The sequence below is a fragment of the Oxyura jamaicensis genome, chromosome 1, assembly GCF_011077185.1.
Source record: "Oxyura jamaicensis isolate SHBP4307 breed ruddy duck chromosome 1, BPBGC_Ojam_1.0, whole genome shotgun sequence".
NCBI lineage: Eukaryota > Metazoa > Chordata > Aves > Anseriformes > Anatidae > Oxyura > Oxyura jamaicensis.
Window position 1 is genome coordinate 57082813 of NC_048893.1, and position 21253 is coordinate 57104065.

At 37.9% G+C, this 21253-nt stretch overlaps 1 protein-coding gene across 1 annotated transcript; it reads right to left on the reverse strand.

The window, feature by feature from the left end:
* Window positions 1-5: 5 nt before the first annotated feature.
* On the reverse strand, window positions 6-21248 carry HCFC2 (host cell factor C2). The gene is made up of 16 exons (XM_035341582.1): window positions 21049-21248; window positions 19235-19383; window positions 18689-18849; window positions 16942-17150; window positions 16355-16439; window positions 15242-15345; window positions 14463-14651; window positions 12988-13173; window positions 12469-12572; window positions 11304-11466; window positions 10145-10345; window positions 8873-8943; window positions 7519-7656; window positions 5383-5568; window positions 4186-4471; window positions 6-2972 (listed from the first exon to the last, which is right to left on the reverse strand). The coding sequence occupies exons 1-16, from the start codon at window positions 21212-21214 to the stop codon at window positions 2947-2949; spliced, it is 2424 nt and encodes an 807-aa protein (XP_035197473.1). The 5' UTR covers window positions 21215-21248; the 3' UTR covers window positions 6-2946.
* Between the last annotated feature and the right edge of the window lie 5 nt (window positions 21249-21253).

A 21253-nucleotide genomic window follows, 5' to 3' on the forward strand; every position in this document is an offset into this window, starting at 1 on the left:
CACTGTTTACAACGCATTTGATAGGACAACCACTTTATTACAAAGAACAAACAATGCTTTGAAATAAGACTGATCAACTTTAGTTGTACAAAATGTCAGTTTCCTTGTAGAGGTCATTAAGTAACAGGCTGTAAGACTAAGTTCACGTCAAATTCGCTATCCTGAAATACCAGATAACAACAGTAATACTTATATCTTCAGAATTTATGGCATGATCATGTGCTCTACTCCAAACTACATTCAAAAGATATTGCTATAATTACTTTGAAAACACAAAGTGTAGGTTATTGTTCACTTTATTTCCACTTTCACAAGAACATTCTTAAGGTGAAGTTGTAGCAGCGTCTGCCATAACCGGCACAACTGTCCTGCACCTACGGTCACGTCACAACTTCCTTAGCAAGTTCAGTAAACCTAGACATTTCTACAACATCGATACTGTCGCCTGATAGATTTCAGCTTGTTACATGTCATTTAGTGACTTAAGAAATGAGTGGATCACACGGATTCTCAAGGAGCTGATGTCAACAGTCTTCCAAATGAATTTTAAAATCAAACAATCAATATTTGTCTGATATCTAGTTGATAGGCAAACAGGTGAGAGTTAGACATGTTCTAAATACAGTTCTAAAACAGACCACAAAGTGTATTTTACAGCATGTACCACAATTTCATTTTAAAGTAAAACTGCAAGGAATTGAAGATTTGCATATGATCACTATTCAACATCACCCAACTTGGACAAAGAAGAGAAAGTGACATCTTATGTCAAGTCAGTTGAAGAAAGCACACTTACAAGGAAATTATACTTTCATTGAAAACGCCACAGTTTTACCCTTTGGTAGTTGTGACATACCCACTGGAAAAGAAATTGTGCAAACCATGTGAAACCAAGTGCAAAAAAACTTCACCCAGACATACCCAACAGATTTTATTCTTAAATAACAACTCTACAATCACAGCTATCAACCAACAAAATCAAAGCCACAAGTGTTTTCTCTAAAGGCTTCTTTCACAGTACTAATAAGAAAAACCAAGTTATATTTTTCTAGTTAACAGCTCGTGTACAGTATTATTTTTAGTTATCAGACAGTATTGGTACTGAGATCATACCTGATGAAATGGACCATTAAAACACAAGTATTTTAAAGCCAGTTAACTTCAGGAAAAATTCCTATACATTCATACTATAAACACTGTTTAAAGTGAATCTGGGATGTCTGTCATTGTCATAAACACAAGGTTTTTCTCTGGAGTAAAACCGTGTGTTACCCCCGTGCCACAATTAACACTATTATAGCAATTTATGGTCCCCAGCACTTTTTATATGCTATTATAGCATGTGATGCGTTGCAATAATTAAGGCTGTATCAGCACTTCTGTTATAACCCTGGCTTTCAGGGTAGCTAAAACTTGGCTATAAAATCTGCTCTGGGATACGTGAGCTGTTAAATCTCTATCATCTTAGTAATACTTCTCCCACCAAACCAGGCACATCAATTCATTTACTTTATTTATTTACAAATGCTGTTAAGACAAATTTAACTGGCAGAGGCAAGTAATCCTACCTTGACGTATATTGTATTTTGGCATTCAGGGCAAAATTAAAGTGCAAAGTATAAACTTCATTGCACGGTAATTTAGATTTTATTTTAAAATAAACCTTAGGTGCCTCAATCTATTCACCTAGTGACCTTGTCCAACTCAGCCATTTTCCTCTACACTTTGGTAAACATAGGTTCCTATACAGATACATAAATAGCATTTAAAATGTTTACCTTTATTTCACTACTGTGAACAAATTTTTCATCTAGCACAGGAATGGATCAACCTATTCCTAGAAGTAATGCTTGTTGAATTTATCAGCTAGCTAGTTAATGTAAAATGATGCATAGTAAAAGGGAGATACTGAACTTGATTGGTAGAATATACTGGTAAAGCAAACAAGCACTTAAGAAGATTAACTGGAATAAATATGTCAAAAGTTGCCATACGATATGTGCAAAATTGCTTACCATGTATTCTAAACTTTGGTTAAAGTTTTCAGATTGAAGTTTTACAGAAACATTATGGAAGCAACACAAGTGATTACAAACACAGGAATGAGGTAAGTTATTATTAGTGCAAAAAGCAAGCATATGCTAAAAGCAAAGCATATGAATTAAAAAAAAAAAAAAAGAGAATGACTCTCATGGAAGTTTTAATACAAGACCAGAAAGGTCTCTTGTAAACATTGGTATTTACAAGTTTAAGATTTGTACAACTACAAAAGGATAATTCTAAATATTAGTAGTGCATTTACAATGATTTTATGTTTCTTTTTTTTTTGTAATAAGACAAATGACTAAGTATCTTTTTCCTTTTAAATTTTCAGGGGATATCTTTCAGGATTAAGATATTTGTTACAAATAGTAGAAAAATCATTTCTTTACAAAAAAAGTATATATTAAAATATTTATACATTTTAAGTTACTATATAATAACTGGAAATTTTTGCCTTGTACTCAGACACCACAATGAAGAATGTGGTATAAGAAACTGAAATCAAACAATTCGCTCATTTACCAAATCTTTATGAGTTATTTATGCAAGATCTCTAGCAATCCTGGGGACTCTACCTCAAACAGTACTGCATGTGCCAATTTATTTTTTTTATTTGAAACTTTGTGTGTGTGTATATATATATATATATAGTTAATATTTTAACTATCACTACCAAAAAGCTACTGGATAGAGTATGGTCCTCCACCCCACCATCTTCAGTATAGCTTCCATACGGTACTCATACCTGAGCAAGGCTCTGTAACGCTGATGTCTCAAACGTAAAAAAGGTTATATATCTTTAAGATAAAAACAATGCAAAAATAAAATATTTGTAGCATTTACAAATAGTACAAGAGTTACATTAAACACTACATTCGAAACTTGAAATTTATTATCTTGATTCTACTTTGAGCTTGATGTTTTCATATCTGCAAAAAGAAGGAGACATTGATAAACATAATTTAACTCGTGTACACGACCAAATGCTATCAAACAACTACTGTTTCATAGTTCTGTGATACAGATCAGGGGCAAAACCCTTGTCACTTATAGTGTTAAAACAGCACTATAGTACTAAACAGTAGGAAGACAACTCCTTCATTGTTGCTGCCCATTCTCAGAAAACAACCAGAGGTATATCGAACAGTTCACTTTCAACTGCACTCTGTGGATCCCAGTGCAGGGACTGGCAGGACAGCCAAGACCATCCAAATCTGTTACTCCCTGGAGGGTGGGAACACCCCCCTAGCTCTGCCTTCCTGACTTTCCTCCATGCTCCCAGGTCCTCTTGCTGAGGCAAGCCAGCTCCCAACTAGCAGAAAGCTTAGCCAGACAGGGAAATGATTATTTTTTCAGAACTGAAAATAATCATTCAGATGTTGGCACGAGAAACTGCCAAGATGACAAAATGCAAACTGGGACCAAGGAATCACTTTAGCCCAGTCTACGCTTCTGGATTATAGGCTACTGTGAGAAGTCTCAGTCCCTCTCCCAGCAGTCACTTGTGCTTTTTGTCTCCCAAGAACCAGCATTTATGCAGCTGCACAGCAACTGGCATTAAGGAACTGATCAGGCTGAAGTAATCTGAATTTCAAGTTGATCCATTCTCATCCCCAACTAATAACAAATTTGAGTGTAGGGATGAGATGACAAAACCTATTCCTAATAGCTCTAATAATAGACTTTAAAGAGTACACGAAATCACAAAAATGCACCTTCTGTCATTTTATGAAAAATTATTCTGGTAAGAAAGGGATAAAGATTGGGGGAAAAAAGACTACATTCCTGCATGTATCTAGATTACTTACTAATAAAATGGAAAACTTTAAAGCTGAAGTGAAGTCCAGGGAAATCAGAAGCTTACTGGCATTTTATTATTTGAGGGACTAAGTGAGACTCAATAACCAACACTCGATACCTGCTCATCTTTGCTTGTGAACAAATATAATCTCTTAACGTTAAGCTAAAAGTTAACATCCTTGTTTTCCTAAAACTTCTACAAAGAACAAAATGGCATTTCACTGCTGAGAAAAGTGCACTGCTAAGACATGCGCTGCTGAGAAAAGTGTTGGTTGTAGAGGCACAATCTGCTATTTTCTCTGCCACAGCCCACTTATATGCTGTGTCTGACACTGACTTTACCTTGAAGCCATCGAACTTGTGTGGCCGGTCCATATCCCCTCTCATTCTTTGCAGAAATCCGGAATACTATAGCAGGTCGTGAAGTGTAATCAACATGAGCATTTGAAAGCTGGGCAGCTGTCACTATACAAGATGTCTTAAGCCCACAGTATATTCTCATAAATACAAGCTGATTTGGATTTTCCTGTAATTGCGTGGAACGGATTGCTAAGTAGGCAGAATATTCCAAAATATTTCCAGAAGGTGAAGCAGGAGGCTCCCAAGAAAGATGAATACAGTCTACACTCTGAAGAAAAAGAGAAAATATGATACTATTCAGCTAACCATTAGACACTCAACTATATATAATACAAATAGTTATAAATACATAAAAACCTAAGGTGCATCTTAAACTTCTAACCTATTCTGTTATTCTTTTTCTAAAATTAACCTTTTGTTTCTTTCTTCTGGTACTAATGCAGAATCAACACAGATGCCAAAGGATATTTTGGAAAATAAGAATGCTTATTTTCCAATCCATTCTTTAAAAAACAAAGACACTACACTTCTAAATACAGGTTTACTTGTATGTGTGGATGTACCACATTTTCACCAGTAAAAAAGACAGTACCTTGGGCAAAGTGAAACACTAACCAATAAAACACATCTACCGTTAAAACAAGTTACAAATCCCAGAAAGACAAAAATCCCCAAGTATTTTTAAGGTGGAATTTGTTGGGCTACGGGTTTGCAAAAGTTATCTATTTGAAAGTGAGCAGTTTTAAGAGATAAAAATGCATGTTAGCTTATCAATTAATTACCCACAGTTGCCCTCTGATTTTACTAACATCACTGTTGTTTTATGCAAAAAGACTAAAACCTCATCATCCTTTGGAGGCAAAATGTCTTAAATTTTGTTTTAAACATGGTAAACCCCTATAAAATTAAGAATGCAGGAAAAGAAAACAATGGGAAAATTATCAGACAATTAAGATGTATCTTGCAACACGATCATTATAAAATATGTTTAGTGAGCTTCTTAAAGAATATTATGTTGAGCAGAAGTCACTAACTAAACATTTGACACTGTTGAACATTTCATTTTTCACTTAAAAAAAAAAAAAAAAAAAAAGCCAGCTAGCCAAATACAAGAATTCCAAGATTAAGCTTGTGAACAGAATTTTATGCATCAGAAGAAGAACTATTTACATTTCTCACCTTGGTGATTTTGACTGTTGAAGGAGCTCCGGGAAAACCTGGAATACACGTCTTGAATTCACTGACTTTACTGAAAGGCCCAACACCACAGCCATTAATTGCAGCGACTCTGAACCTGTACACTGTGCCTGGAAAAAGATCCTGTTTCTTAAGTAACCTGTAGTCTGGTACATCTGCGCTTTCCAGCTGAAAATAAAGCAATGCTTTTGTTACTTTAAAAAGTATTCTACACACAATTAGCCTAAAAAAAAAAAAAGACACGAAGTGGGTAGCAATAAACAGAGGTTGTTAAGTTTAACTGAAACCCAAACCTGATCTAGTGCTTTTGTATTTGAATCAGAAAGTTTCTGACTGAGGCACTAGCCTGCCTCAGAACAACTGCTCCAAGAACAATTCTCTCTCCCCAGGTAACAAAAAACATGAAAACCCCAGACATTTAAATTGAACTGTATTTCTTGTTTAGATTTACTTTGGAAAGTAAAAATAATGTAGCATTTCTAACTGTATAGCTTATTACGTAATTACTATACTCCTCTGTCCTCAAAAATATTTTTCTTTGAAAATTACTTACTCCTATAGTTAAGGAGTTAATTTATGAATAGGTAACCTAAATGTTTTTAAAGAACAGCAGAGTTAGTAAGTTAGTAGCAAGTTTCTGAAACATCAGGTGCTAGTGTATTTCCTCGCTTAACACATGCATTGATAGATCTTTGAAGCTTCCTATTGAACAATTTTCCTCTTGAATAATATGCAACAAATCACAAACAATATAAACACTGTAAATATACTACATATACTCTTTAAAACTGGTGCAATATTTATAATGAAGTGTTTTCAAAAAAAAACAAAAAACACTTTCTGTTCTTTTGTGTTTTAAGAAAACCTGTTGAGTAAGACAGCACCTTGGATACCTTCATCTACTCTAACACAAACACCAACACAACTCTTGTCTAACCCATGGTCCCATGGTTGAGACTGAAACCAGTTCTCCATGAAACACCCTCTTACTAAAAATAACTAAGTTCTAACAAGGTTTAAAAACCACCGCTATGAACAACAAAGCCCATATAACTGAAGCTTGTTCTACTCTATCTTTGTGAAGGTTTCTTTTTTTATACAATCAGTCCTACAAATACATTCTTGAAAATACAGGTACCTTATATAACAGGACAGCATAGTCAGTATTTACAGAAGTACAGAGAAGACTGGGGGGTTTGGAGAGTGCTCAGCTTGCCTATTAATACATACATAAGCAGCAGAAGTTAAAATCCATCCACGAGTTTTATTTTCTCTTACATGTTCTATCTGCAAGTAAGATACCTAAGCTGCTTACTAAGAGATAAAGTGCTACAGGTAAGACAGAGATCTGTTCTGGTAGAAGGAAGGCATGGCTAAGTAAATACTATAGTATTTACTTACTGTAAGAAAGACATTTGCTGACAGGTTACGTACAAGGAAGCAAATGCTGATTTCTGAGTTTTGAAATCAACTCATGCATCTTTTTAAGAGAAGCAGCCTCCTGGCTCTAGGTATTTCTGCCCATTTAAGTGACACGCAGTCAGCAGCTTTGTTTCTAATACATTTGGACATCATTAATCTACACTTCCACTATCAAGAGTACAAAGGCTTTGCAAATTACATGTGTATAATGCTTTCACATACAAACTTATATATTTAACAACACTTCTGTTTCACATCTAGTCTTTTTAAACATTCTAGACTCTTACTAGTATCTTTAAAAATGTATCCTTGATTCAGAGAGGAAACTGACAAATATTTCAGCACTGTAGGGAAATAATATATTTTAAAGTTATTTTTAAAAGTTTTTACTGGTTTGAAATGTCATTAAATTGAAAATTCCTTCCTAAGGCTACAAATAGAAATGCAGAAAGAATTAGCAATGGCACAATAAGATGTTCCATGTAATTAGACAAAAACAACAGGAAAAAAATGCACCTGGTTCAGGAAAAAGTAAAAAAAAAAAAAAAAAAGCCAAATATGTCAGGAACTTTGATCTCCAAACTCTTATAAACACCGGTTTGTATCAGAAAGTCCCATATTTTGTTTTCAAACATATGGGCATTGGATTCCAAAACACCTGTGTGCAAGGTATGTAAGAGAAAAATTAGCAGCTACCTTGTTAGAGTTGCTCAGTGTTTCCTCTGGCAGCAAGTAGAACTGGCTCACCACAGCACTGTTGTTCTTAAAAATTCCAACATCATACCACTGCCGGTCTCTTGTTTTCACCGGTGCCATCTGTCTTTGTGGAGTTTTCTAGTATTTGAAGAACACGTTATGTAGACCATCCATACACTTTAATGTAACATAAAAAAACATTTCAAGACTCTAGTGTATGTGCAGGAGAATCCCCTTTCAACATGTAAATCACTTCCTTACACTTTAAATGAATATGCATCTGTTACTGAAATACTGTTCAAAACCAACTGGTTCTAAGTATTTAGACTCAGTCCGTCATTTAGAAAATAGGAAAGCTGTAGATGGGATGTCATCTCTGACATTCTGCTTCAAACAGGAAGGGGGAGAAGTTCACAGCTGTAGAACTAGGAGTGTGTAGCAGCTGGTAGTTGTGAGTTAATTTTGCTCAGAGGCCAAGAAGAACTTTGCGATGTGGTTGTACATCAGCAGCTCTACCTGGGATTCTGCTGTATCTCAGCCCCAAACATACTCCCTTGAAAGCAGCTACTAAATTCATTTGCATCTGAGATCAGGGCCTCCACTGTGGCATGGGGCAATGGTTGCGGAGGGCATGAGAACTATTCCTGACTGGCCCAGAAAGACACATTGTCTTTCTTGCTTGTCTCCAGGCACCAAGGAGAGCACTCGTAGTGCTGCCCAGCGCGGACAGATGATGTTCCTGCTAGCATGGAAGAGGGGCAGGAATGGCAGCTGCTATTGGCAAAAGCACCCCAACCCTTTAGTAGCAGCTGCTTCTTCCCATCCTTAGCTCCACTCTTTTGGTGGCACCTTGGTTTTGTGTATTAAGTTGTAAGCAGGTGAAATAGGAGGCATTTACTTTTTTCAGGCAGTATTTACAGCTTGCATAGCCAGTCCCCATCTCCTCTAGGGAAAAACATCAAGATGTCAGTTCAGTTATGTTTCAAACCTACAGATCAGCAGCTAACACTATATCTGATCTAATACATATTTTAAATTCAGTTGTGCAGACAGAAAAACATTTTACATTTGCACATTATGCAGCAGAAAGACCACTCCACTGTGCCAGTCAATAAAAATGATTCAACAGCTGAAACACACTTGGATCTCCTCCCAAATACACAACTGCTACTTAGATTCCAATCTAACCCGCACTATGAAATTCACAACAGAAAATGTTTACCCTGTATTATTCACTTCAAGCCTTAAATATACCTTGCTTCTCTTTCAAAGAGATACAATTAAAGAAAAACAGAATAGCCCTTACAACTAACCAACAGAGCAACAGAACTTAATTATACTTAGGCAGACTTACAGAGGAGTGTGAATCATTTGTCTGTCCAGTACTGACCCTTGTTGAAGGCATGATATAAGCAGTTTCAGCAGCTAGAAACAAAAAATTACACTTAAGTTTTTCTTACAAATTAAGGTTTATAACACCAAGTCCACAGAATATAAAAGCTAACCTCAAGAGCAATTTACAAGTGTTTGCTGCAAAAGTATGTCTCAAAGTTCTTTTGCATGCAGTTTTATTTGTAACATGACCAACTAATTTTGGTTTGCTTTATATTCACAGAACAATTATAAGAGCCTGGCACTGCAGACTGCTTCAGATAATACAGACAGGACTCAGAAAATCCTAAAGTATGACAGAATTATGAAATCAGTATGAAATATTTGTGAACAAGTAATAAATATCAGATGGAGGCGCATACTGATGACACAGTATGAATCACCTAAGCATGAAATCTTAACACACTGCTTCAGAAATAAATACAGTTTGAATTCTGAATAAGAGCAATTAATCTTTAAACAAACCTAACAAATGGAAAAAGAACATTTACTACATTAAAAATTGAATCTTAAAGAAAAAAAAAAGAAACCAAAGCTCATGAAAAACTCAAGGGAATATTAGTATTCTATACTTGTGTTTGTTTTTAAAAAAACAATACTGTTCAGTAAAAATTACACTACTTGTATTCAGTAAGAGGATACTTTAGCTAACACTCAAAACAATAGCAAGCACAGCCTGTTGATTTTCATTAAAAACAGAATTGGAAAAGTGTTTATGTTTAGTTTTTGTATTGGTGCTTATTTTGGATACTTCAAGCACACTGTGAAGAGGTCACCACCTTTGGCTAGTTGTGAGCTAGCCACAGCCACATAAGCTGACCATATTTGTTACAGGGGTGAATTGTTTAAAATCAAAACCATGTAAGGTTATTATCTGTAGACTTTTGCTGATGAAACAAGCAGACAATCACTGAATGAAAGCAAAGATCCTACAGGCAACAAAACTGGCTGCCACTGCTGTTTAAAAAACAGACTTCTGCAAAAACAAAGATTTAAAGGATTTTTCACTTACAGGAAATAAAGTTGTTTACAAAAACATAAAAGGAATATCCTGATTTTAAAAGATGTGTAAATCATAGCAGAGATCATTCAGGCTGCCCAAGGTCCTCCATGGCCCAAAGCCCTATCTCAATCCCAGGTACTAGCCAAGATGAGAATCCCACCACACTACAGGAACTCTGATGGCCTTAGATATATATGGCTCAAAATACAGTATGTGAAACACATTTCAAACCTTCAGATTTTGAATTGAATGTTGTTAGTGAAGTTTCATCTTTAACAACTGCCCCATTTGTACTTGATGATTCAGTTTTAACAGCCTGCTGGGTTACCATAGTTTGTGTGCTGGAGACAGTGCTGGATACAGAAGCATCAGGCATTACAGTTCTTTTGTCCAAGTCATGTAATTCACCTACATTTGCTGAAGTCTGAGGACCTTAGAAAAAGAAAATATTAACCAGAATTCAATACTGATGACACCTAACAAATCTCCACTTGATATAACAGCTTTAGTTTCACATAAAAACAGACGTTAGCTCAGGCTTAGACTAAAATAGATCAGATTATATGCATTGCTAACACTTTCTTTACGTAACTACCTTAATAAGAACTTGTCTGTATAGTCATAACCAAATACATGTTAACAGTTGTATTCAAATAACATTTTCATTTGTGCTAGACGTATTCTGTATCTATCCTTTCTTAACCAATTTGGGGGAAAAAAGAATTCACACAAATGAGTATCACAGCTTTATAACAAGCAGTTTCATATTAACATCAGCGGAAGTCTGCTTGCTCAGCACTAAGATCCCGAACTTCCACACAATAATTAAAACACACTGCAAAGAAAATGAAAGTGGCAACAGCATAAATTACATAAAAGTCAAATATAAGCAGAACAGGTGTTTGGGCCTGGATTCACCCCACTGGACCTTCAAAGAAGTGCCTAAATTAATGCCTAGTCAGTTTCTTTTTTCTCTGCAGCCAGAGAAAAACATGCTCCTCTCTACATTGTCTACAATTTTAAATTGGCTGGTAACTTTTCACTATTAACAGTAGTATCGAAAGGAGCCTTGAGTTATTATAACCTTACCTAGTAAAATTAACCTAGTACTGTCCATCTGGTCTTTGATGTTAAGAAGGGCTATTTATGTTTAAAGAGGCACATTTGCCATCATAATATTGGATATATTAAGAATTTCTTGTCCCTTGCAAAACTTAAAAGAACTTTGGATTTCAGTTTTCCCCGCGTATCTTCTCAAGTTACGCACAGTAGCAACTAGATTTTTTATACTACAAAGGCATCTAAAATAATTTTAAATTGCAAGACAGAAATAATCTTATTTTGATTTTTCAATTCTCACTTTTTAATTTTTATTCTATAGATATCTTACTTGAAGTACAAACAGGCAAAAGAGAAGGGGCATTTGATTCTTTGAATCCTGTTGCATCTGCATGGTTTTTCATAGTCTCCTGTGTAATCTTGTTCTCAGGTGCTGCAACCTTTTCTTTTCCTTCTATTTTTAATAATGAGTTGGATGAAAGGGAAACTTGGACCTAAGTATTAACAAATAAGTTGTTTTGGTTAACTGCAAAGTTTGTAAATTTCAGTTGCAAACATGGCATGAAAATGCTTGCTCAAAAACATCAAAAGTCCTCCGACCAATCCCCCAGCACTTTAAAATACAACAAGCGACCAACCTCACAATCCACATTACTCCAGCCATCATGAAACAAAGACTGAAACCAAGTTAACTTGGAAGGGTCCCTGTCCCATACTACATTTTATCTGAGCGAGCTCATATTCTTATCACACACAAAGCTCATTCATACATACATTTAGCCTATTGGCGTGGGAGGACACAGGTCGGGATGGGCAGGGGGGCAAAATCACAATTACAGAGGCTTTCAACCACTGCTTTCTGGGCACTTATCTAAGGTATTTCTACTGTTGGTAAAATTCACAGTACTTCTACGTGTGTTTTCTGCAAGAACACATTATGAATTCCATACAGATCTAAGGGCTTACACAATTAAGAAAAGGTCCCCATTATTAAAAATGGGATCCTTTCGCCAGAGTTTTTCCTCTCAGTTTCTTTGTTATTGGCAAAACTGGAACATGTACAACTGCACAGCCAGAATACATAATAATTGGGTTTATACTGTAGTAGAAACCCACTGCTAAGCAGAGCAGCATGAAAACCTGAACTAGGAAGGAACATGCATTATCTTTTTTGCTTCCCACATGAATTTCACCAACATTTTGAGGGTGAAAAGTGTTATCAGGCTCCCAGTTAGTATTCTGGAAGCCAACACAGTTGCAGTTTGCTCTCTCTATTACCAGGAAGAGGACTTTAAAGACTGTGTCAATCATGTGAAAATAAGAAGGATGTAAAAAAGCATATACAACCACTTCAGCAGGTGTCTTTGTTGTTTGATTTGGGAATTTCCTAAGGTCTAAAAAGTAGGCAGGGACTTTAAAAACTGAGAAAGTGTTTTGGCAGTTCCCTTGCTTCCCACACTACGTCGCCACTTAAGCATTTCTCAGTTTACACTTACATTATTAGGAATGACATTATTTGCTTGGCTGGGATGATCCATCTTCATTTCTGGACAAGGGACACTAGTCAGTGATTGTGGAGTTTGATGTAGAGAAGAGCCACCTTTCAGGTAAACAAAAGCAAATCACAATCAGTTACATAAAACTCAGTATTAATGGGTGGAATCTATTCCAGTAAGCACAAGGGAGACATGAGGTTGCCTGAAGAATGACTTGGTTGTTAGACTGAAATGAAACTGTATGGCCCAATAGTCAATTAAAATCCCTTCCTCGCTGTCCCCTTTCTCAAATCATGCCCAGTACTACACAAATAGCTCCAGCATTCAGATAGCCAGAGCTGACAAGAGACAAGTTAAAGATTAATTTTCCATAGTTACGATGTAGACGTTTTGGAAATATCCAAAGAAATAGGGTATATCTCTAAGAGTCATCTTATTTAAAACAAACAACTCAGTTATTTACTCAAATCCCTACTCTGCCTTTGCACAAGCATTAGTGTAATGTGATCTGACTACTACCTTGTGAACTCAGCATGGATGTCTCTGGAGCCCCAGTGCCAGGTATTCCAGCTGCTGATGGCACTGGTGAATCAGCATGTAATTGAAGAAGATATCCTTCAACAGTAGGTACTTCATCCCATTTCACTTGAAAAGAGTTGGTTGTAGCTCTAATCAGCTGTACCTGTGATGGCGCTGGAGGTTTCTCTACAAGAAACCAATAAAATACAGGTGCCATATTTGAAATTGCCACTTTTTAAAAGCTTAAGAAATATCTACATAAAGCAAGCAAAATCAATAGCTCCCTTTTCACTTGTGTGTAATATGTGCCAAATTCAACAAGATGCATTGTCAAGTGTGCAAAGTCGAGCACAGAATTATAAACTGACATTCCGAAGCGTTCAAAAATGCTGAATTTTTGGTGCCTTTTCTCAGGGTTTTAATGGCTCTTCTGCTGTTGGTATGTCTTTGTGTTGTATATACATCATCACAGGCATTACAGTATAAGAGATGCTTTTCCTTTCCTGAAAGGCTATGTGCAGCTCTTTGGCTCCTAAAGCTTTACATACTCCTGGAAGGAATTCACAGAAGACTAAACTTCCTTTTTGCTTGCTCTCTCTAGCTAAAGTGAACTTTACTTCAAACTTCTGCACAGGCTGAAGCCCAGGCATGATTCAGTGCCGATGACCTGCTCTCCTCACTTACCCTGATGCTTGACCAGGTTGCACTATCAAGCACGTCGTTCCCCTGCCACTCCTTTACTTATTCTAACCTTATCCTGAGGGGAGGGGAAAAAAAGTCAAAAAGGAAAAAAAGAAAAAAAAAATTCTCCACTGCCCTAAATGTTTCACATTCTCCAATAACCATTCTTACGCTTCTGCTTGAGCAGGCAACAACTCCCTCCTGAAAGTGCTATTTTAGTTTCCTCACTCCTGATATATCTCTATGTCCTGCTAACAAATATCCATCATGTCAGCTACTAATGAGTGATTAATACTCCCCAAATCCCCTAAGCCCCAAAACAATTTGGTCCTTTCTCTGATTCAACAGTATCTTTTTTCAGTCCAGGAGATGAGGAAGCAGCAGCAGCAGCAGCAATGATCCCAAGAGAAGGAGGGGGTTGGTTAAAAAAAAATAAAATAAAGATAAGTAGCAACAGCAGAGATCACTCTAAGAAGAGAGGTCAGGAACTTTGAGTTTAGGTAAAACACCCTTTACCACCTTGTATCTACAAACTATGGCATGCAATACAGAATCTAGCCACAAAGTTCTTTCAGGGGCTTTAAATGTGCCTTTCTGTTTTTTTCTGTTTGAATTACAGCTGTAGTCTTCAAACAATCAACAGCGAAGCGTGGCTTATTTGAATAAGCTTTAAAATTTAATACACCTTTGTACTTGTTACAGCTTCAGAGCTTCTGAGCATTGATGATGCCAGCTTCCAGTGTATTAATAAAATATGGAACACAGCACAAGTCTCTCATTTATTTCTGACTCACCAGTATCAAGGTACCAAAGATCTTTGCAGCAAACTTGATTGTTCCAAGCTTTTCTGTAACCATCTCTACCACTCCAGATATATAGACGAGTGCCAACCGCTACCGCACAGTGTCCTGCTCTTGGCCCTGGTAACAAGTTACTTTTGTCTTCCTGGCAATCTGAGATCAGACCTATCCATTCTGTGGTATCTAGTGAATGAAACTCAAAAAAATTAGTTTCTAGATCTATTTCAAAGCATGCAACACAGATGTTAATACACTTAACTGCTCAGAGAAAATGAAAATATATCACATCTTTTTAAATAATTTTTATAATACTGCATTTGAATTTTCAGTATTACAAATAAAAGGTCACTTTCCAATCCATTTGAAAGGTACGTTCAGTTGACTCAGGATCAATTTTCTGACCTCTGCTTGCCCATCTCAGACAAACAGAAGATCAGAAATTGAGGATTAAGTGACAGTTCTATCACAGTTTAGAAAAAAAAAACTCATTTCAGGATCTTTCTTGTGTCCTACTATAAATGAAGGAGTGCTATCTACATTATCTAGTATTAAAAGTTGTATGAACAAAGATTTGCACCAGCAAACATGCTGAATGGTCAAAGAAAAAAACATTTCTTAAGAAAGATGAAAAAAAAAAAGATATCTTCTGTAGTCAACTATGTTTACAACTGTCTATCTTAAAACTTATCTCAGGGTCTTCAGAATATTTATTCTACTCCGTTAAGAAAGGATTATTTCAAAACGCCCACTCCAAGACAGACAGAAACACTAACCCAAATTAAGATAAGAAAATGAACCGGTACATTTCCATTCACCATCATGAGCAGAAATTTCACCTCCTGCTGACTGTGGAACCCATCCACCAAAAACATACATTCTGAAATATAGGAAAAGAGGGAAGAGGGAAGAAGAAAAGAAAAGTGAATTAACATTTCCAGACCTGCTGCATGTGCTCTCTCAAACTAGGACAGAACAGAAAATTTCCAGTGCTTTACAGTTCTTCCTTACATCAGATTTTGTGTCTTGTTGCAAACATCTACCTTCTGAAAATTTTGAATAAGTTAACTGATTAAAAATAAATAAAATCTCAAACAACTCCCCAGAAGCAGAAGTTATTCCTTTTACAACCAACCAACTTGCTAATACTCTCCAGAAGTCATGCATTTACATGGAATTTCTACAGCCCTTTACTGTAGACCTCTCAAGAAATCATTCTAAAGTTAGAAGACAGGTATCTAAGTCAGGTATCAAAACCTAAAAACAGAACACAGGCTACAACCTAATAACATTGTATATATAAAAAATGTTAAGCTCTCGGCTCAGGAAACAGCTTTCTCACTTCTTGCCCACCCCCTGCCTCTTTCTCCTCACCCTGGCTTGTAAACAGATAAAATGTACTGAAATCCATTTTGTCAGTGCTATCTGCCAAAACAAGTCATGCTGGCAAGAAACAAAGAACTGAAGAACAGACTACAGAAAAACTGGTCCACAAAAATCCAGAACAGTTTTGCCTAGAACTAAACTCTACTCTTTGGGCCAGTTAATTTGTGTACCTATTTCACTGTCGCAGATTCAGAGGCACTGAAGTTGGCTCCTGACAGAGCCAGCTCAGGTCCAGTTGATACTACCCCGAATGCACAAAGATGCATAAAGACACTTGGAAAACGAGTTGTGGGCTGGGCAGATCATCCTGCTGCATGGAAACACTGGCAGTTTGAGAACTCTAAATTAAAACTAGTACTTTTTAATTTCCACTGAGGTAGTATAATAGAAGTAGAAAAGCACTCTACAGGGCTGACGGTTTATACTGAGCAGTAGTGGATAAGCATCATCGTTCTCCTACTACGTGTACCTTTCTATAGTTGAGCTTTTAACAACAGACATACTTGTTTCCTATTACATTGGCCGTATGGAGACTGCGAGGAAGTGGAACTGTCCCTTTAGTTTCTGGTCTCGACCAGGTCATGGTTTCTAAAAGGAAAAGAAGAAAAATCTTCAATCAGCTTATTACCATGAATTTCTCAACCTGTATTTTAGGAGGCAATGCACCTCTAACATTCAACAAAACAAATTTTCAGCTTTTTAAGGTGGCCACTTTAAAAAAAGAAAGCACAGTAACAGCCACATAAAGCTTCTTTTAAAATTCATAAACAATTAGTTAGAATTTTCTATCAGTTTTCTGAAAGGATATATTAAGCTCATTTTTTAATGATTATTCAACTCTGTTATCACAGTGACATTCTTTAATGCAGCCTAAGAAAACAACCAGTCTCACAGCATAACGTAAATCCGTGAGAATGAGGATAATAAATGCAAACAATGCTGTATCCAATTCCAAAAATTACAGATTAACAGCATAGTTTAAGTCCAAATAACATCTGCACTACAGCATGCCATTAATCCTCACATACTTTAATTTTTCCTCGTTGCCAGTGAAGCCCCTGAACTGACTTCTACTGGCAGATGAACTCACCTATGTCAAGTTCCCAGAGATCGTTAAGCCGACAGCCACACATCCCTCCAAAAATATACATCTTTGGACTTCCCAAATCTTTTCTGCAGTATACAATGGCGGTGTGAGATTCTCGGGGAGATGGCAAGATACCTTTTGTCACAGGAATACTCCAGCCAACAACTCCAGAACCATGCTGCAGCTCCAGTTCATAAAAATCGTTTAAATATCTAGGGTATTATTGACACAGTATGAAAAATATGTTTAAAAACATGATTTAAGTGGTTTTAAATCCTGACTGCTTACAAGCATTACAACTTTTACAACCTTTACAAGCATTACAACTTTTGCCTTGGAAGAGCAGAGAATTTTAAAATCCCGAAACATTTGATGGCATTGTGGACAGTATCAAAACTAAACATTGTTGACAGTATCAAAACTGGTGATGGTGATAGGCCTGGAGGGGAAGACGTACGAAGAACGGCTGAGGTCACTGGGCCTGTTCAGCCTGGAGAAGAGGAGGCTGAGAGGAGACCTCATCACAGTCTACAACTTCCTCGTAAGGGGGTGTGAGAGACAGGAGACCTTTTCTCCATTAACACCAGTGACAGGACCCGCGGGAATGAGGTTAAGCTGAGGCAGGGGAAATTTAGGCTTGACATCAGGAGAGGGTTCTTCACAGAGAGGGTGGTTGCACACTGGAACAGGCTCCCCAGGGAAGTAGTCACTGCACCGAGCCTGTCTGAATTTAAGAAGAGATTGGACTGTGCACTTAGTCACATGGTCTGAACTTTTGGGTAGACCTGTGCGGTGTCAAGAGTTGGACTTGATGATCCTTAAGGGTCCCTTCCAACTCAGGATATTCTATGATTCTATGATTCTAAATGAATTTAAAACAAACAAACAAACAAAAAAGAACTATTATAACTTGTTGCCTCTAAGGAAGGCACACCATATTTACATCATACTTCATACACTATAGTTAGCGAAAGAAACATTCAAAACTGGTACACAGCATCCTTAGCAGAAATTACCACATATGGATGAAGATGGAGTGGAGTGTGAAGTTGTAAGAAATGCACTATGACATGGGACGTTACAAAAATTCTGCAACTCTAAGGTAACAAAGGTGAAAAGGAGCTGGTTCTTTACTGGTGCGTTCACACTGGCCAAGAGACAATTAGCCATGTGTTGATGAATCTATTGGCATGTTATTTTTAGATAACTTGAATCCTGGCATTCACGCTGAATACCCCATTTAATGAGCTTCAGATTGCCAGTTTGTAGCTCAGGGGATATAAGCACTAAACTGCAGGTGAGCATGGCATAAAATTTCACCGTTATAATTCAGTGTGCTGATAATAAAGGCAACTGCAACTGTTACTTTAAAAAATTTCTAACTGTTTTCCAGAGCATTGTAGAAGAAACTTCCATTATGAATTCCCTGATGACTCACAATACTTTGCTTCTTTAAGTAAACCTCACAAGCACGTGTTGTTAAAAAACATCCCCAAAAATATTAAGGAAAAAAAACACCCTATTTAGTTTTCCCTCCAAAGGTGTCAGAGCTTTCAGTCTGTGTTCCATAAAACGGGATTAGCAGAAGAAATATTTAAGCTTCTTAGCATGCATCGCCATCCATCCCACAACCAACCCAAATGCGAGTAGTCAGCAAGCAAGACAGCCTCCCTAGAATGTTCCTCTTCAAAAATCGCTGCATCTAATCATTTATTTTTAAAGACATTGAATTCAAACCAAAACAGCATACCTGGGAACATTATTATTTGAATCCTCACTCTCATTTGCCAGGCCACCGAATAAATAGCACTTGTTACCATATAAAGAAAAGCTGTGTCCAAGTCGAGGACAAGGTGGTGATCCACTGGAAGGAGCTTGAGGCTTTACTTTTTTCCAGAGCCATCGGCTTGCCTTAAAGACAAGAAATACATGCTGAGAAATATCTTCATTTACATTTGTTTGTACTCCATAAATTCAGATAATATTAACAGTCCTATGCATATTACGTGAATGATTTTTAAAGAGTGCTGAGCTTTTCTTAGGGCATACATTAATGGGGATACGTAAAAGTTACCTTCATAAAACATTAAATATTTTACGCTTTGATTAGATGGAAGTCTTCTTTTTCAGTTATTTATATTTGTTCCATCTTCAGAGTCTATTTAGAGTTTATTTTTCCTTGAGCAAAGCAAAGCTCATCTAACTGCACTCTGCAGTTGATAATATAAAATGTTTTATTCCTAAATAAATAAATGAAGTAGTCCTCAGAACTGGAACATTTTCATACATTTCCTACCTGTAATTCATATAAATCATTACTGTATCTTCCGTATTCAACCATTCCTCCAAAAACTAATATTCTGGTACCATCACAAACAAATCCATGCGCTGCACAGCCTGGAGGAATATCTCCCCTTACAGCAGGAAGGAACCACTGATTTGTAGCTACAATTAAAAAAAAGAAAAAAGAATAAAGAAAAAAAAAAGCAAACACTGAGAAGGAAAGGGTATTTTTAAACACCTCTACTTTCTAAAGAACTACCTTTTACCTGTCAGATGACTGTAAACGGGCTGTTTAGCTTTTTAAAATAAGAAATCAGTTTAATCCAATTTAAAACACTAAAACAAACACAGCTGTATCAAACCAATGTTATTCAATATATAAATGAGCACGAGGTCACGGTAAGTCAGTTACCAACGGCTGTACAGCAATTTAATAGACTTGCTTGAAAAAAAAGTGGCACTTGGAGAGTGTTAGTCCTAGAAACAGAATTATTATAGCTGCAGCAGCAGCATGGCAGCATGCCTGGACTTAATAACCCTATTGAAAAACTAATTACACTATTTTGGGATGTTAATATCTACAGAGCACTGCACTGATACATGGGAAAGGAGAGGCAAGAACAGCAACTGAGACTGTCTGGTACTGTAGCATATTGTCGTTCAAAGTGTTTTGGAACTAAGCAGTTACAAGAGATAGCCTTCTCCTTTTCCTAAGCTTTTTTCATGAGTAAGAAGAGGAAATGCATGAAATTAAAAGCTTCCAGAGAACATTGCCGTAGGGGATTAAGAGGTCCTCTGTGTGTTATCATGCTAAGAGCAGGGATAATGGGTGCCATCCCACACTCGGACACCCCAGGTCACAGCCCTGCATCTGAGCCCTCAGAAAACAGGTCAGTTTGAGCCAAACACACGTGTGGGGGCTGGAATGGCTGAGTCACGGTCGGTCCTTTTTGTCACTGCTGCAAAGGGGCAAACACCTTTGGAATCTGGGCGGGAAAATAAATTAAATGACATTAAGACTCACTTACAAGACACCGAGCACAACCCTTGTTCTAAAAGACTGCTTTATCTAAAAGCTTTATTTAGGTTACTTGTCATAACAGCGAGGTTAAGAGATTGCAGCCTTCCGAAACGTGACATTTTTAAGCTCCCACAGAATAAACTGCTTGGGAGAACTCTTAACACTAAGCATTTTCCTCTTAACGAACTACATCCAGAACATTTCCACCCTCACGGATTTTAGCTAAAAAAATAAATAATAATAATAAAACATTCAGTAAAAATATCATCATCTTTTGGGAGTGCGGGTGGGTACTTTTGAATTATTTTTAGAAGTTGGTGAGTTAAAAGGATGGCTGACGTGCTCTTAACTTTCACGCTTGGGTTGTGTTTCACCAGCAGCGATGAGAAGCACAGCTCAGCCACCTCACTCTTCCACCTCAGGCCGAAAACTGAAATCTCAGGGAAGTTTTCCAGCCTTCCGTCGCCTCATCCCTCCCTCAGGACGGCAGCCGCTGGCAGCTTCCCGCTTGAAAAGGCTGCCGGTGCCAGCCAGCGCGCTCATCTCCGCCAGCTGCCACCAGAGGGGGGACCCGGGCACGGCGGCGGAGCGCCCACCGGGGGAGCCCCCAGGCTCCAGGGCTCAGCAGACAGGGAGGGGACGAGGAGCACGGGGCGATCCCGGCGGTAGCCGTGCTCTCCGGGGGGCGAGGAGGAGGAGGAGGAAGAGGAGGAAGGAGGAGGCCCCCCAGGGACATGGCGGCAGCGCCGCCGCCGCCCTCTCCCCGCCGCCCCCCGCTCCCTAGCGCCCCGCCCCGCGCCGCGCACCCGTGTTGTAGACGTGCAGCTCGTCGGCGATGCCCTCGTTGCCGCCGCCGAAGATGATGACCAGCTCGCGGATGGCGACGGCGCGGTGCCCGTGACGGGAGCGCGGCACCGGCCCCGTGAAGGAAGACACCCGCCTCCAGCTCAGCCCAGCGGCGGCCGCCGCCATCTTACCGCCGCTCCCACAATGCACCGCGCCGGCGGGCCG